General features: G+C 52.9%; 2 protein-coding genes and 1 long non-coding RNA gene across 3 annotated transcripts in view; 1 reads left to right on the top strand and 2 right to left on the bottom strand.

Annotated features, from left to right (window-relative positions):
• Window positions 1–15,959, bottom strand: part of LOC146421086 (uncharacterized) — a 453,431-nt gene that overhangs the window by 335,612 nt on the left and 101,860 nt on the right. The gene's annotated exons all lie outside the window — the stretch shown is intronic.
• Window positions 1–15,959, top strand: part of LOC146421092 (uncharacterized) — a 73,552-nt gene that overhangs the window by 55,034 nt on the left and 2,559 nt on the right. The gene's annotated exons all lie outside the window — the stretch shown is intronic.
• On the bottom strand, window positions 10,502–14,943 carry LOC146421093 (serine/threonine-protein kinase pim-1-like). Its single transcript, XM_085047656.1, has 7 exons — window positions 14,895–14,943; window positions 14,168–14,215; window positions 12,385–12,491; window positions 12,228–12,278; window positions 11,653–12,019; window positions 10,866–11,042; window positions 10,502–10,608 (listed from the first exon to the last, which is right to left on the bottom strand). Exons 1-7 carry the CDS (start codon window positions 14,941–14,943, stop codon window positions 10,502–10,504), a joined length of 906 nt encoding a protein of 301 aa, XP_084903782.1.

Raw genomic sequence — 15,959 nt, 5'->3', positions numbered from 1 at the left:
GCTCCATTTGAAACTGGGAAATTGCAAGAGGAAGTGATGGTGAATACTCCCATTTCAGAGAGCTTGGCTGGGCTCTTGGGAAGGACTTGTTCCCTGGGAGGGTGGGGAGGCCCTGGCACAGGGTGCCCAGAGAAGCTGTGGCTGCCCCTGGATCCCTGCAAGTGTCCAAGGCCACGCTGGACACTGGGGCTTGGAGCAGCCTGGGATAGTGGAAGGTGTCCCTGCCCATGGCAGGGGGTGGCACTGGATGGGGCTTCAAGTTCCCTCTCAACCCAAACCGTTGTGGGGTTCCATAATTCTCTGGTTCTACAAACTACTGTGAAACATTTCACATCAGCATGGAGAGAGCAAGTCCATCCTGCTTAGAGATCCAAAGGACAACATTTGATGTGTTTACATCTAACAGAATTTTGTCATGATTCTGGAACAGGAGATTCCTCTAAAATGTAATAGTGGGATCTTAAAATCTTTCAATATAAGGATTTAATGTGTGCCATCTACCAATGATGACTCTGAATGAGGCTGCATGTGACACCCTCCAATATTAATTTAACAATTAATTCTTCAGGATATTTGAATGACAGTGAATTTACTGTCATTCACAAACTCTGACACTGAAATTTCTTGAAAGTCAAAATGGAAAAGTAGTTAGATTTACCTCTCCAAAAGACAACATATATTTTATAATTTTCAAATTATAAATATGTAAAAGTAGAAGAAGAACCCAGTGAAGCAAATTAGGAAGAACAGAGCTCTCTAAGGGATCCCTGAATATTTCTTCACAGTAAATCACAAGAGCTCTCTTAAGCACTGAGTGAATGCTTAAGTAAATTGAGTACCCATTAAGCATTGAGTAAATAAACAACTGTGATTTCCAGGCTCATTGTCATGCATGTTTTTTTAAGTTATCCATAAACCCTTTAAATATGTTTGGCATTTCTATCTCTTAGAAGCTATTGGGAAATTTTTGTTACACTCCTTGAGGTGAATAAAACACACACTTGGCTCTGAAATATTGCAAAGCAAAGCACAGACAGTTGGTGTCTTGGTTCAACCCAGGCAGCATCTCACAGCCCCTCAGTCACTCCCACCAGTGGGATCAGGAAGAGAGTTGGGAGGGTAAAAACTGGAGTGGGTTGAGATCAAGGCACTTCAACAGGGAAAGCAAAAGGCACCACATGAGCAAAGCAAAAGAAGGAATTCCTTCAGCCCTTCCCAGGACTGGGCAGCTGTTCAGCACCTCCAGGAGAGCAGGGCTCCATCCCACAGAACAGTGACTTGGGAAGACAAAAGCCATCCCTCCAAACGTCCCCCTTCCTCCTTCTTCCCCCCACTGCATATCCTGAGCATGAAGTGACATGGTCTGGGATATCCCTGGGATCACAATGATGCCTTAATAATTTTGGGGTTTTTTTTTCTTCATGTGTCTGTAAATTGGTGTAGTTCTCTGTTCTCACAGAATGCAGAAAACTTCTGTTCCCAACACATTTAACCAAAACAAAGCTCTCTGGATAGAGATTCAAGGACATGTTCATTACCCTAGAGACAGAAAATATCTGAACAACAGTGGAAAGGGGGGAGCAGGGCCTGGGGTGGTCAGTGTCATCACCTGAATGTGTGATTAGAGAATTAGGGACCAATATGCTAATAAGGCAAAACTTAAAAAAGATAAAGAGCTTGTGATCTGGTATCTATTTTGGGTGTAGTCCCTGAGGGAGACTTTGCTTGCCTGAATGTACCTTGAAGGCCTTGAATAAATTTGTCTGCTTTTAATACACCTAATTGTTTTGGCATCTGTTTTCATGTAGCCTGTTCCAGGCATCAGAGTCACCCAGAGATAAAGGACTGAATGTCTGCTGTGACCCATGAGAGCTCTGCAGCCCCTGGGGACACAACAGGGACAGGGAAAGGAGTGTGGGCAGTGCCTCCTCTGAGCCTCAGGGAACTTCCAGAGGAGGATCCAGGGCAGCCCCAAGGCCATCTGGCAGGCCTGGAACAAGGCAGGCAGCTCTGAGCAGCCTCCATGGCCCCAGCAGAGCTCGTGTGGGAGGGCTGAGTGCAGGGAGCACCATCAGCTGCCTGTGTGTCCCAGCTGGAGCAGCAGAGCCCAGCAGAGGCAGCCCATGGCCCCAGGCAGCACAGCCCCCGTGCTCTGCAGAGCAGCACCCCCAGCTCTGTGGGGCTGTGGGGAGAAGGGCAGGGGCTGCAGCAATGGCTGCTCAGGCCAGCACAGCCGTGATCCCCTGGGAAAGGCTCTGTGGGCAGCTGGGATGTGCCAGGAGAAGAGCAGGAGCCCTTGTGTGTGTGCACAGGAGTCCTGGCAAGAGCTGGGGCAGCAGGAGCTGCCTGAGGAGCCCCGGGGCAAACTCTCTGCTGCTGTCCTGGGCAGTGGGGCTGTCCTGGGGCTGCAGGAGATGCCAGAGCTGAGGATCTCCTGAGCATTCCAGACACAGAGTCACTGTCCCTGACCTCCATTGCTTCCCATTCTTGCTGCAGGGCCAGATAGGACTGGGCTGCTCTGCTGGGCTGGGGCAGAGGTAGGGAGAGGCTGGACTGGGCAGTGCCAGGGAGAGGAAAACAATGGACCCTTGGTTATACAAGTCCAGGCAGTGTCAGAATGGTTCCATGGAGCCCCAGAGTGTCACAATGGTCTCCCTTATTCCATGGGTCCCCAGAGTGTCACAATGTCCCCTCAATTCCACGAGGCCCTGAAGTGTCCAAATGGTCTCCATGGTTCCTGAAGGCCCTGCAGTGTCACAATGGCCCCTTGTTTCCATGATGCCCCACAGTGTCACAATGGCCCTTGTTTCTATGGGGCCCCAAAGGACCCCAGAAAGGTCTCCTTGGATCTGCAGTATCACAATGGACCCTTGGTTGCATGAAGCCCCAAAATGTCACAAAACTCTCCTTGGTTCCATGGTGCTCCACAGTGTCACAGTGGCCCTTGGCTGGTTAGAGCCCCATGATGTCACAATGGCCCCTTGGTTCCATGAGGCCTTGCAATGTCACAATGGTCTCCTTATCTTCATGGAGCCCCACAGTGTCACAATGGCACCTTGGCTCCTTTAAGCCCCACAGTGTCACCATGGTCCCCTGGGTTACACGAGGCTCTGCAGTGTCACAATGCCCCTTTGGTTCTATGGGGCCCTCAGTGTCTGTTTTGCTGGTGGGCAGTGTCAGTACCAAAGACAGAGACACCAACTGAGGGAACAGTGTAATTTATTATAACACAAAACTGCAAAGAATTACAAAAGGAGAAGCTCAGCAATGCACAGAATCATTTGCAAAGAATTACAAAAGGATAAGATGGACAAAGCACCCAGTCAGCACTACCAAAGATTGCCTGAAGGGATTTAGAAAGATCCATCACCAGTTAGCCTCAGACTTTACCATCACCCAGCCCCACACATCAGCTGGGGAAGCTGTCACAGCCAAGGACTGCAGAGCCACTCTGGACACTGGCAATTCCTGCAGCTGTGTCCAGCCACAGGTGAGGCTTCCAACCTCACTGGGAGAGAGCCCAGCTTGGAGAGTGCTGAACAAACAAACTGACAGCACTTCCAGTGCAGGAACTTCTGGATTCATTCTCCTGATTGGTTTCTCCCAAAGCCTGGCCAGGGCTCAAGGAGGAGCCAAGGGAGTTTTCTTTCATAGTGCAGCCCCAACAAAGCCAGATGTGGCTTTGTCTGGCTTCTAAATACAAAAAGGTAAATACAGGTTTCACCAATGCACAGATATATAGATCATTTTGGTAATAATGTTTCATTAATGAGCAGATACAAATGTAACCTTTGTTTGGAATGTTCATCAACAGGTCAGTTATTGCTCCGGCCTCAGTAAAGAACTGTTCAGGCCTTAGTACTTCAATGGGTCCTTTGACTGACAGATGAACTACAACCTCCATAACAATTCTTTCAACAATAGTCTTTTAGAATAGATTTAGGTATTAGGTGTAAAGGCGTCACCACTTGTTTTCAATTAAGTGCTGTTCAAGTTCATTACTCAGATCTATACTTTGCATTCCTTTTAAAACATGCCTAATTAGTTCCTATTCTCTATGTTATTTATCGAATCCCCGTTTTTACTGAGACTGTGCCTCTTTTCAGACAAGTCTCAGTGCTCCATTTTTCAGCACAAAGTGTCACAACAACTCTAACATGGAATCATAACACACCAAGTGCACACACTGCAATGATCACAGTCACTGCCACAAATGCATTTCACAGCAGCCTCCAATTTGACAGCCATGAAGCCAATCCCACCAGGGAGAATTTTCTTCTTTCTGCCACTCTGCTACTGCTGTTTCTATGGAGGTCATTCCTTACTGTTGGACTCCAAACCCATCATTGATACAAGTGCAACATTCCTGTCCTAGAATAGCACAGGGTCCTCCCTGGACAGAAAGCAGATAATCCAAGGCCATGTGGTTCTGTAGAGCTCCCAGGTTGTGTTTGTTGGAGCTCACAGGAGGTGCTATTCAATATTTTAACATTATAATTTGCTACTTCAAATAATCAATTTAGCTCATTAACATAAACTCCATAGGATAAGGCAATGCACATGGGACACAGGGTGAACCAGAATCTTTGGCTTTCTGAAATCAAAGGCACTCTTGGGGTGGAAAATGTTCCCTTGGTCCCAACTCTTCCCTGTGGTTGTTGCCAAAGTAGCCAAAAGGGTGGCACTGCAGCTGAGAGTGGTGTAACACTGACCCTGAGCAGCTCCAGCACCCCAAGCTCTACTGACATTGTGAGTGATGTTCAAGCACAGAAATCTTTTCATAGGCTTTGGCTTCTCTTGAAGGAGAACCTTACTGAATCCTGTGAAATTGATAATTTTATTCTTTTGTTCCACAGAACACTTTTCTTTAATTTCCCTTCACTGGCCCTGTTACGAGTCAGAGCCCATTGACAGAGTTCTGCCACCCTGTAGCGTGGGCCCTCCAAGGGAATCCTGTTCCTCCCAACATTAGTTGAGAACATACCCAGCAATTAGTTACACTAAGTACTTTCCCTACATTGATCTTTACATTTCAATAAGAATTTTCATGACTAATCCCTTGGTGAAACTCCAGAGGTGTTTCTGGCAAACAAAGATTCTGGTTGACTATCAAGATACAACTTACAGCTATAAGCAGTACTTTAGTGACAAGGTTATTCATTCTTTTTCCTCAATCTCATTCAGGTCAGGAACAATAATTCCATTGTCCATGGAGCTGGCTCCTTTTTCATTCCACAATAATGCCCCAAGGTCCTTTGCTGTTCAGCTTCACTGCGGTGTCTGTGGGTAACAAGGCTTGGTGGGGTCCTTTCCCCTTTGGCTGGAGGGCTGCCAGGTCCCAGTCCTTGAGGTGCTCCAGACTTCTGGCTGGAATTTCTGTGGAAGGCACTCAGGGTCACATCAGCCTTCACATGGAGCCCTGTGGATCAGAGCATTTTCCAAAGGGAACGTTGGGGCAAACAGGGAGATTTGGTCTGGCAGGATCTGTGAAACAACATCCTATAACATCTACTTGTTCTCCCATGGAACACTTGGCTGCAGGGACATATTCCCATTGTTCCTGCCCAGGTTTCAGGATTCAAACTGAGTTGTCTTTCCCCAGAGCTGTTCCTTCAGCTGGCTCAGGAGGGCCATTTGGCCTCTGGATCCACACCTTGGCTCCATTATTACGACTGGTGGATCCAAACCCTTTATCTCCACAAGCAGTAGTGATTTGAGGTGGATCTCCTTTTTTCACAACTGTTTTTAAAACTGTATTATCAGTAATTGTCCTACCCTGTCATGGGGTGGCATAATCAAATCTTGTTCAGTATTGTTAACCAGAATTTAATTTCTTCTTGATTATTTGTAGTGATTTCTCCTCCCATGACATGAACACTTTGCAAGGCCAAGCTGCAGTGAGCAGTTATCAAACCAAAGTGTTCTGGAGGAATCTGAATTCCTGTTTTGGTATTGATAACTCTCATTTGCTTCTGATTTATCCTCATTAAATCTAAAGCATAAAGGTCCAGCCATGCAGCTTCTGGAGAGGACCTGTAAGGGGTTCTCCATCAGGACAGGTTCCCATCTCCTCATTTTTTCATCTGCTCTTTTAACAAATCCTCTATCCACTCTACAAATCCTACAGCTTGTGGATAGTGGGGTATATGAAAAACCCAGCAGCCTTAATCACTTTATTTCTCACAGTAACAGACAAAGCATTCCATATCACAGTATCAGCAAACCCTATAAAAATAGCCAATTTCATCCCATCCTCCTTTATTCATTATACACAAACTCGTCAATTTTCTCACTGACATTCAGGTCCTGGCCAAACATTTTCTGTAGGGTATTTAGTGTTACATCCCTGAGCAGCAAAAGGTAACAAACTGTCAGCATTATTTCACATTATTATTTTCTTTGTATCTATATCTATATATATATATACATACATACTTATTTTATTATATTTTTACATATAATTTTAATGATATATATATATATATTTATTATATTATTTCACTTGCACAAAGAAATCTAAGCTCAGAATTAAAAACTTTTGTTGCTCCATGTGGGAGCATTCCAAAAACAATTGTTCCTTCTGTTGGTGCTTTTTCCAATATACTGTTAACAAAATTTATCCTCATCTTCCCAAACCCACAAGATCTTTTCCTTTTTCCTTATGCAATTTTGGATGCATTTTAATACATCCAGCAGATCAGCTTCTTTTAGCTGACTTCCCCATTGCTCACACAGTGCTCTGATCTCAGCCCACTCCAGAGCCAGCCAACTATAGGGAAGGTCTTCCCAACCAGGAATCTTGGATGGGACCAATTCCTTACATTTATATTTAAAAAGTGACATTTTGCTGTGATCTGAACAGACTATGCCAATTTTGTTTTGCCAGTGGGCAGGGCCAGCACCAAAGACACAGACAACAACTGAAGGAATCATTGCAATTTCCTATAGTTCAGAGCAGCAAAGAATCACAACAGGAGAAGCTCAGCAATGCACCCAATCATTCCAACCAAAGATTGCCTGTAGTGACTATGAAAGATCCATCACCAGTTACCCTCAGACTTCACCATCACCCAGCCCCACACATCAGCTGGGGAAGCTGTCACAGCCAAGGACTGCAGAACCACTCTGGACACTGGCAATTCCTGCAGCTGTGTCCAGCCACAGGTGAGGCTTCCAACCTCGCTGGGAGAGGGCCCAGCTTGGAGAGTGCTGAACAAACAAACTGACAGCACTTCCAGTGCAGGAACATCTGGATTCATTCTCCACTTGGATTCTCCCAAAGCCTGGCCAGGGCTCAAGGAGGAACCAAGGGAGTTGACTTTGACCATACACGCCCAAACCAGGCCAGATGTTGGATTTCATGGCCTTGTTTAGCTTCTAAATACAGAAAAGTCAATACATGATTCACTAATGAGTGAATACATCTACCACAATGCTAATGATCATGCATATTTTGTTAATGAGAGGATACAAAGATAACATTTTGTTGGAAGGTTCATGGAGAGGTCACTTTGGCTCAGGCCTGTTGTTCAGGCCTCAGTCAGGCCTCTTGTTCAGGCCTTGGCACTTCAGGGATGTGGTTTAGTGCTGGGCTGACAGTGCTGGGTGAACGGTTGGGCTTGATGAGCTCAGAGGTCTTTTCCAACAGAAAAGTATCTAGAATTCCAGGATTTCATCTGCTCCATTCAGCCTGGTACAAGTTAGCAGCATCATTTTGCTCAGAAAGTTCCCTCTTGGTCAGCTCTTGAGGCCTAAGGCTTCAGGCCCTCTAGCTCCTGGTGCTAAGCTGCTCATGATGAACAAGATGACTATGAGAGAAGAATACAGCTCATCCAGTTCCTTCTGGGACACTGAGAGGGGAGGGTGTGAAAACAGGAGCATTGTTTGGTGTTGCCTCCTCTGTGCCCTTCAGGCCTTTCAGTGCTCTGAAACAGCCAAGAGCTTTCTTCAAGAGTGCAAGGAAGCAGCTGTTCCTTCTGCCAGGTCGGGCTCTCTCCAGTCTCTGCACTTGACTGCTTTTGTCCCTCTTGCTGTGCCCTCTGTTCCCCCTCTGCTCGCTGGCTGCTGCCCAGGACTGTGGAACTGGCCCAGATCAAGTGCTCGAGAGCCTCATTTCTCTGTCCTTGGAGCTGCCTGGGCACAGCAGCCTTTTCCATCTGCAAGCTCCATATGGACAGGGAGTGCCCAGCTCCGTTCCTTGCACAACCTCCAGGAGCCCAGGGCCTGCCATCTCAAGTCCCTGCTGGCACTGAGGGCCCCCAGGTGCCTCAGGCTGCTGTGACACCACTGCAAACAGGAGGCAAGAGTGGCAGGGGCTGTGCTCAAAGTCAGCTCCATTTGCTGCTGCTGCTGCTGCTGCTGGGGGGTCATTTGTCCAGCCCTGCCCCAGACTCAGGGATCAGCTCCAGGCCCTGCTGCTGCTCCCTCGGGATCAGCCACAGTTTGGTTGTTGCTCTCAATGCCAGCAGAAGCAGTGGCTGAAGCAGCAGGTGCTGACAGTGCCCCAAGCCCCGGGGCCAGAGGGAAGGGAGCTGCTTCACATCAGGACCAGGAGCAAAGGACATTTCTTTGTTAGGACATGTTTTCTGTTTTAAGAAAAGAAAAAAAGAGAAAAGAAAAAAGCCTAGATGAAATACGAAAGATAAAAACAAAACTCAGGTGTGTAGTGTAAAATCTTCTGTAACTTTGGATTAAGAGGTAACTGATCTTTTGTAAAAGTGAGCTCAGTTATTTACTTTGTCAATGTGCTGATAGCATGGATCTATCTTACTGACCTCAGTAGCCTTTTTTTAATAGATTCTGGGCTTTGTTTCCAATATTAAGTTATTTTAAATTGTGGTTGAAGCAGTAAGAAATTGATTGTGCTCTGCCAGCTCCGAGCAGGACTGGGAATCTAGATTCTGTTGATCCCCATCTCATTAGCAAGATGCCCTTTCTTCTCACCCTGTGAATGAGCTGTGCATTCCCTTTGAAATTGTCAGAGGTTTCTTAAAGGTGCAGAGTCCCACTTACCGCTTTTTGCTCTGGTTTGGAAGTGGAGAAGGGCAATTCTTCATTCACCAACTCCAGACTGCACTGCCTTAGGAACAACAGCCCAGTCGCCAGGTTTAGCTCACTCGTGGCACTTCTAGAGGAGGAAGAAAGTGCAATTGCACAATTCCAACCCAAAAGGAATGAAGAGTGGGACAGACAAAACATCCTGTGGACATCCACAGAGCTCAGCTGGAAGGACAGAAACCAGAAACTGCCCATCAGCTGAAGGCTCCTGTCCCCTTGTCCCAACTGCCCGCAGTGCCCAGGCCATGCTGGCTGAGCTCAGAGCTGTGCCCAAACCTCCCCATCACTGCTGCCTTTGGGAGGAGAGCAGGAGGGCAGGACATGTGCTCAGCCTCCAGCCAGCCATGGTAGATCCACCTCCTCAGCAGCTGCCCAGAGCAGGATGCTCCTGTGCTCGCTGCCATCTCCCCAGAGCCCTCATCCCACCCCTGCCGAGAAGATGGGGATCCACCTCATAGAATCTGCTGCTGGAAGAAAAGCTGCTCCCAAAGGATGTCCTCACCTTTCTCCAAGGGCACATCTGAGCCATTCTGCAGCTGGTCCCAGCACTGCTCCATCCAGACCAGACACCAGTGAGAGCTCTTCCTTTAAAAACCAAACAGCAAATCAATGAGATTACAAAGAAAAGGTGGAAACAAGAAAAAAGTTACAACATTATCACTGTCAGGAGCTCAAGGAAGGACTAACCCCTCCATGCCAAGGAAAAACCCACTCACAGCTGGGGTAAACCAGGGCTTTCTTCCTTCCCCCTTCATAGCTCCCCCAAAATAATGGTAATCCAGGGCAAACAAGGGCAGTGGAGCAGCCCAAGCCCTTCCTCCCCTGCCGAACAAACCTGCGGCTGCACAGCTTCTGGAGTCCCACCTCTGCTCCCCCCATGGGGGTTTGTTTTGGTCAGGGTGGCTGCCCCCAGCCCCAGCCCAGGGCACAGTGGGTGCTGGGGACTGTTGGCAGGGCCAGGAGCCAACTCCCATTTCATTACCACCCCAGACCATCCCCACAAGCCCTACCAAAGAGAAGAAGGTGCCAGAATTTAAGTCAATCATCTTCAGCTTTCATGTCACCAGGACAAGGAAGAGGTTGTCATCCTTGAAGTCCTCTTTGGTGTCTCCAGGTGCAGCTCCACCTGGTGCAGCATCTCCAGGGGCTCCTGCTTCTTCCCTGGGGGCCACACCAGGCTGTCAGTGTTCTGCCCAGGGCCCCAGACAACAATGAACCAGGACAAGCAAAACCAGGGTGGATGGTGGCCACCAGTGCTTGCCAGACCAGATCTCCAACTCAGCTCCAGCACAAGAGCTGTGAGTTCCCTGATGATCCCTGCTCAGAGCTACAGGCAGGTCAAAAAAACATCTGGTTTGCTTTACTTCTGGTTGCCAAAAGATGTGTGGAGCTGTTACCTGCCAGGCCCCTGGACCAAACTGTGCATGTGCATCTCTTCCATCTTCTAGGGCCGACGAACACCCTGCATCCAAGGGTCGTTGAAGAGGTCCTCCAGCGATGGCCTGTCCATGGGTTGCATGGACAGACACCTCTTAATAACATCTTGACACTCTGAGGAGAGAAACCAGAAACTGCCAGTCAGTTGGAGAAGGCTCCTGTCCACTTTTCCCTCCCAGTTCCCATGCCCAGGCCATGCTGGGTGTGCTAGAACTGTGCCTAAACTTCCCCAGGCATTCTCTGTTTTGGAGGAGAGCAGGAGAGCAGGACATGTGCTTCCTCCTCAGCAGCTGCCAGAGCAGGATGCTCATGAGCCTGCTGCTCTCTCCCAGCACTGGTATTCCCCCTGTGCCACAGAGATGAGGATCCACCTTGAGAGAGCCGTCGTGGGAACAAGATCCGCCCCCAGATGATCTCCTGGCCCCTCCTGAATGGGTGCTTCCCGACGACCAGGTGGTACAGCAGGAGGCCCAGGGTCCAGATCGTTGCTGCCCCACCGTTGTAGCATTTGAGGTGGATCCACTCTGGTGGGCTGTAGGACAGGGTTCCTGTGGAATACAGATGGAGTTCATCAGGGGATGCTGCTGCTCCCAGAGCCTCACCCCACATCCCTGGGTATGCAGGGGCTGCACCAGTGGCACACAGGGTGACCTGCTGCCCTCTCGCCAGCACCTGTGACTCGTGTACAAACTTGGGGTTGGAAAAGAAGCCACTGGTGTTGGAATGAGGCAGCAGAAGCCCTGGGGAGGTCCAACCACGACATGCAAAATAAAACCATTCCCAGAGGTGGGAAAAACCACTCTCATCCCTCTCTGCATTGCCCCCAAAAACAATTACAAGCCAAGGCAAACAAGGGGAGTGGAGCAGTCCAAGACCTTCCTCGCCTGCCTACCAAACTGGCTGGGGCATGGGGTCTGACACCCCTCACTGCTACACTCATTGGGGTTTGTCAGACTGACTGCCTCAGCCCCAGCCCAGCCAAGGGCAGAGTGGGTGGTGAAGGTGGTCAACAGGGCTGCAAGCTGCCCCCTTCGACCCCCACCCAAAAGTAACTTGGCTGAAGAGTTAATCCCATGTCTGGCAGCTATAGGAGAAGCCCAGGTGCTACACCCAGGCTGGACCATGAGATGCCCAGGAGCATCCCCTGGGAAGGCTCACCTGCAAATTGGGTGTAGGCTGTGTCTTGGAGGAAGGTGCCACAGCCAAAGTCGATGAGTTTCAGCTGCATGGTGGCCAGGTCGAGCAGGATGTTCTCGGGCTTGATGTCCCTGTGCAGCACCCCGCAGCTGGTGCAGTGCTGCACGGCCTCCAGCACCTGCCAGAACATCCCCCGTGCCTCCTCCTCCGGCAGGAACCTGCGCTCTGCCAGGAAATCCGAGAGGTCCTGACAGCGCTCCGGACGCTCCAGCACCAACAGGTAGTCGTCGGGGAGCTCAACCCACTCCAGGAGCTGGATGACACCAGCACAGCCAGTGGACACCTTGTGCAGCAGCACGATCTCCAGGGGCGCACGGGTGCCATCGGGCTGCGGGAGGAACACGATGCCATCAGTGGGGCTGAGGCCATGCCAGGGCTCTGGGACCCCTCACCCAGCCCGGGATGCTCTGCGCCCCCCGCTCACCCCACGCCCGCTCTACCTCCCTCCAGGCGTCCTGGCAGCTCCCACCCTGCCGGGCCCCGGCTTATCCCCGCCCGGCACGGCCCGGGTTCTGCCGCTGGCCCCGCTCACTCACCAATTCGCCCCAATGATGGATGCGGTTCCGAGACACACATTTGATGGCTACCTGCGAGCAAGAGAGAGCAGCGGGCTCAGCTCTCGGCCAGCCCTGCCGAGCCCCACCCTCCTCCTCCTCCTCCTCCTCCTCCTCCTCCTCCAGCCCCGCCACTCACCGGGGCGCCGTCCGCTAGCCGCGTCCCCGCGTAGACGCTGCCGAACCCGCCTGTGCCCAGCAGCGCACCCAGCCGGTACCGCTCCTGCAGGGCCTCCTGCGCCTTCCCTGCGGGCGACACGCGGCCGTCACCGCTCGGCCCGGGGCCACACACGGCCCCCGACCGCCTCTGCACCGCCCCGGGCCGGGCATGCCCCTCTGAACGGGGCACGGGCGGCTCGGGGACGGCGGCCGGACTGCCGAGCGGCGGAGCTCGGGCCGGGGAAGGAGCAGCGGAGGCGGCGGGAGCGGCCGAGCCGCGTGTGTCCTCCTCGGGCCCCGGGAAGAGCCGGGGCTGGGGTTGGGGTTGGGGCCGGGTTCGGGTTCGGGGCCGGACCCGGGGCCGCAGTCGGGGTCGCGGTCGGCACTGGACCCTGCGTCGGGGCCGGGGCCAGGCTCGGGACAGACGAAGCCAAAGGGTGGCGATGCCGCCCCAGCCCCAGCCACTGATGCCCGCCCAGCAGCGCCACAGCCAGGCTCGCCGGAGCCGGGCTGAGGCGAGGGCGCGGCGGGACGCCCAGGGGCGGGGAGGGGGCAGCCCCGCCCGGGGCCGGGAGCGAGCCTGGGGCATGGCCCGGGCTGGAAGGGGAAGAGGGAGGGCGAGAAAGGAGGGGACACAGGGAAAGGGACACCGGGAGAGGCTGTGGGACAGGGGGAGAGGGAGAGGAGGAGCAGGATAAAGGGAAGGAGAGGGTCCTAGAAACTCTTGTGTCGCCGCTGCCGCCGCTGCCGCCGCTACCGCCGCTGCCGCTGCTGCCGCCGCTGCAACTGAAGCTCCGGGGCAGTTAGTCCGAGTCTCCGTTAGTCCGAGTGGCCGTTTGTCCGAGTGGCCGTTTGTCCGAGTGGCCGTTTGTCCGTTCCCCGCTCGCCCCCGCGCGCCCCACGGCCGAGCCCCGCGCGCCCCCGGGGGCAGCCCCTGAGTCTGTCCAAACACGGGAACTTTGCCGTGTTCAGCCCACATCCAGAGGCTTGACTGCTGCACAGTGGCACAGCAATCCCCTTGGCTGCTCTGTGCATTGTCCCTGCTGAGGGTCAAACACTAGCGGAGCACATTCCCTCTCTCTAGAATTCATACCTGACCCAAGCACTGCACTTGTGTCTCCAGCATTGCTTTCCAAGCAGAACGGGGGAAGACAAACTGTGTGTAACTCATGGTATTTCAGAGAGTCTAAAACATGCTAAGTCATAGATCTTCGAGGTGAGAGCCATTTGCAGTTAATGGCATGGAGAAGTAGTGCAACATGGAAAAGGAGAGCACATAAATAAATAGAGGAAAACATCTCAGATTGTTTCTTTGCATTTTCATTTCACTTCTGGAAAGCTGTTTCAGTTTTCCAGGAATCTTCTCCACAGTCCTGCTTGCTCTTTTCAAGAACCTTTCCTGGAGGGAATGAATTGCAGGAATTATTGGGCTGCACTGGCCCTGGCCGGGTGCCTGGTGCCACCAAAGCTGCTCTGTCACTCTCCTCACAGGTGCAGGACACAGAACCCAGGAGGAAAGGCTCGTGGGCTGGGATAAGGGCAGGGAGAGGTCACTCACTGGTCACTGTCAGGGGCACAACAGACACAAGCTAGGGAAATGAATGGAATTGATTTCCAAGCAAATCACAGTATGAGAAGGAGAACTAAAACAAACCCTGACAAAACACCTTCCCCACCCCTTCCTCCTTCCCAGGCTCCCAACCTCCACGTGCAGTCCCTCCTCTGCTCTCTCTGCAATTGGAAATTTGTCACCAGCCACAAACTTTGCTTTAGCCTCATCTCGGGATCTCTTTCCAGAGAGGAAGAACTTTCTCCAACAGAGATTTAGAGTGCAGCAGCCTTTAAAGCTCAGGGTGTTTCCCCCTTTGCATGGAGCCAGTGGATCTGCTGGCCCCTGGGCAGGGCCTGGCAGAGCAGGTGGAACCTGGGTCCTGCTGCAGGAGCTGGGGGAGCTCCAGGACTCGCTCTGGCCGCTGGGGCAGCCACAACACAAGCCGTTCCCAGCCAGGAGCCGAGGGCTCCGTGTGGCTCTGCAGGACCTTGTCCCTGGGACTCGTCTGGATCAGCGCGGGCAGCTGGGCTGCACTTGGCTTCGTTTGTGTCCCTGCTTCCCCTGGGACAGCAGCTGCCCAGCGCCGAGGGGACAGCAATGGCACCGGGGCAGTTTGGGGTGAGGTTCAGTGTCAGTGCCTGGCAGAAATCCCAAATCCTTCCCGAAGGAGCAGAGAGTGCTGACAGAGCACAGGATGCTCTGCTGAGCACGGGATGGACCAGGGGGGATGTGAGACAAGCCGGGATGGCAGTCAGAAATAAAAGGAAGAGGAGAAGCGGACAGGAGAGGAGGAGGAGAGACAGAGGAGGAGGAAGAGCCGGTGGGGAGGAGGGATGGAGGAGGGGGAGCGAGAGGAAGGGGAGGGATAAAGGGGGAGGAGCGGGGAAGAAGAGGAAGGGGAGGGGAGGAGCAGCACGAGAAGCAGGAGAAGGAATCACCACGTGTGTCTATTGTTCTTTGTGTCCGCAACCCTCGGCCCGGGAGCATCGCTCCCCCAGGATATCCTGCAGGTGAGCGGGCAGGGGGAGCTCGGCCCAAATATCTTGGGCGGTGCCTGCGGTTCTTTTTGTGGGGGGGGGGAATTTTTGGACCTTGCAGGACTTCAGAACGGAGCCCCAAATATCTTTGGTTGCTCCTGGGAGGGTTGGGTTTTTCTGTGTACGTTGCCGGGGGTGGGGGGAGGGGACTGGGGCGGATGTTTGGATCTTGCAGGACTCCAAATGTGAGTCGCCAATGCCCCTTGGGGGAGTACTGGGGAGTCCCCTAGACGCGAGTTTTTCCGGGGTCCCAGTGCCGGCTGCCGGGAAAGATGGGATGGGATGGGATGGGATGGGATGGGATGGGATGGGATAGGTGGGATGTGGATTGGGGTGTGGGATGAAGTCTGGGGGAGGGGGATGGGTGGGATGGGGGCCTTGGATGAGTCAGCCGAAGGTTGAGGGTGATGAAGCCGGGGGGACCCCACTCCTTAGGGGCTTGCGTGGTATCCAGCACCTGTGAGGGAGTTTTGGGGTACCCCTGATCCTCCGGGGGTGGAACTGGCAGCGGGGGGACACGTGGCTCTGGGCACCTCTGGACCCCACCTGCGCCCCCCCTTGCCCCCAGCGCCCCCGGGAGCGGAATTTGGGGAGGCGGAAAATGGGGGGCGCCCAGGCCGGGCCCCCCTTGCTGTCCCGGCAACTGGGGGCCGAGTGCGGGGGAGCCCCGCGGGCATTGCCCGGCCCTGCCCGGCACGGCTGATGCCGCCCGCCCGCGCTGCGCACTGCTCCGGACTGGTGCTGCCAGTGCCGCGCGGGGCGGGGCCGCTTTGGGGACCCCCCAGGGCAGAGCGCTTTGGGCTGCTTTGGGGCTCTGGGCACCTGCAAAACCGGCGCTGGGCACGGCAAGAGCGTGTGGGGGCAGCTGGGGCCCTACTGGTGGCACTGGTGGTGCTGGGAGTCCCCCCGGCCGCGGGGTGAGCGGGGGGCGCGGTGAGAAGGGGGGCTGGGAGCCCAAATGGAGCG

Source organism: Lichenostomus cassidix, unplaced genomic scaffold (genome assembly GCF_008360975.1).
Source record: "Lichenostomus cassidix isolate B80296 unplaced genomic scaffold, HeHo_3.0 HiC_scaffold_43, whole genome shotgun sequence".
NCBI lineage: Eukaryota > Metazoa > Chordata > Aves > Passeriformes > Meliphagidae > Lichenostomus > Lichenostomus cassidix.
This window is presented reverse-complemented; position numbering and strand designations above follow the sequence as displayed.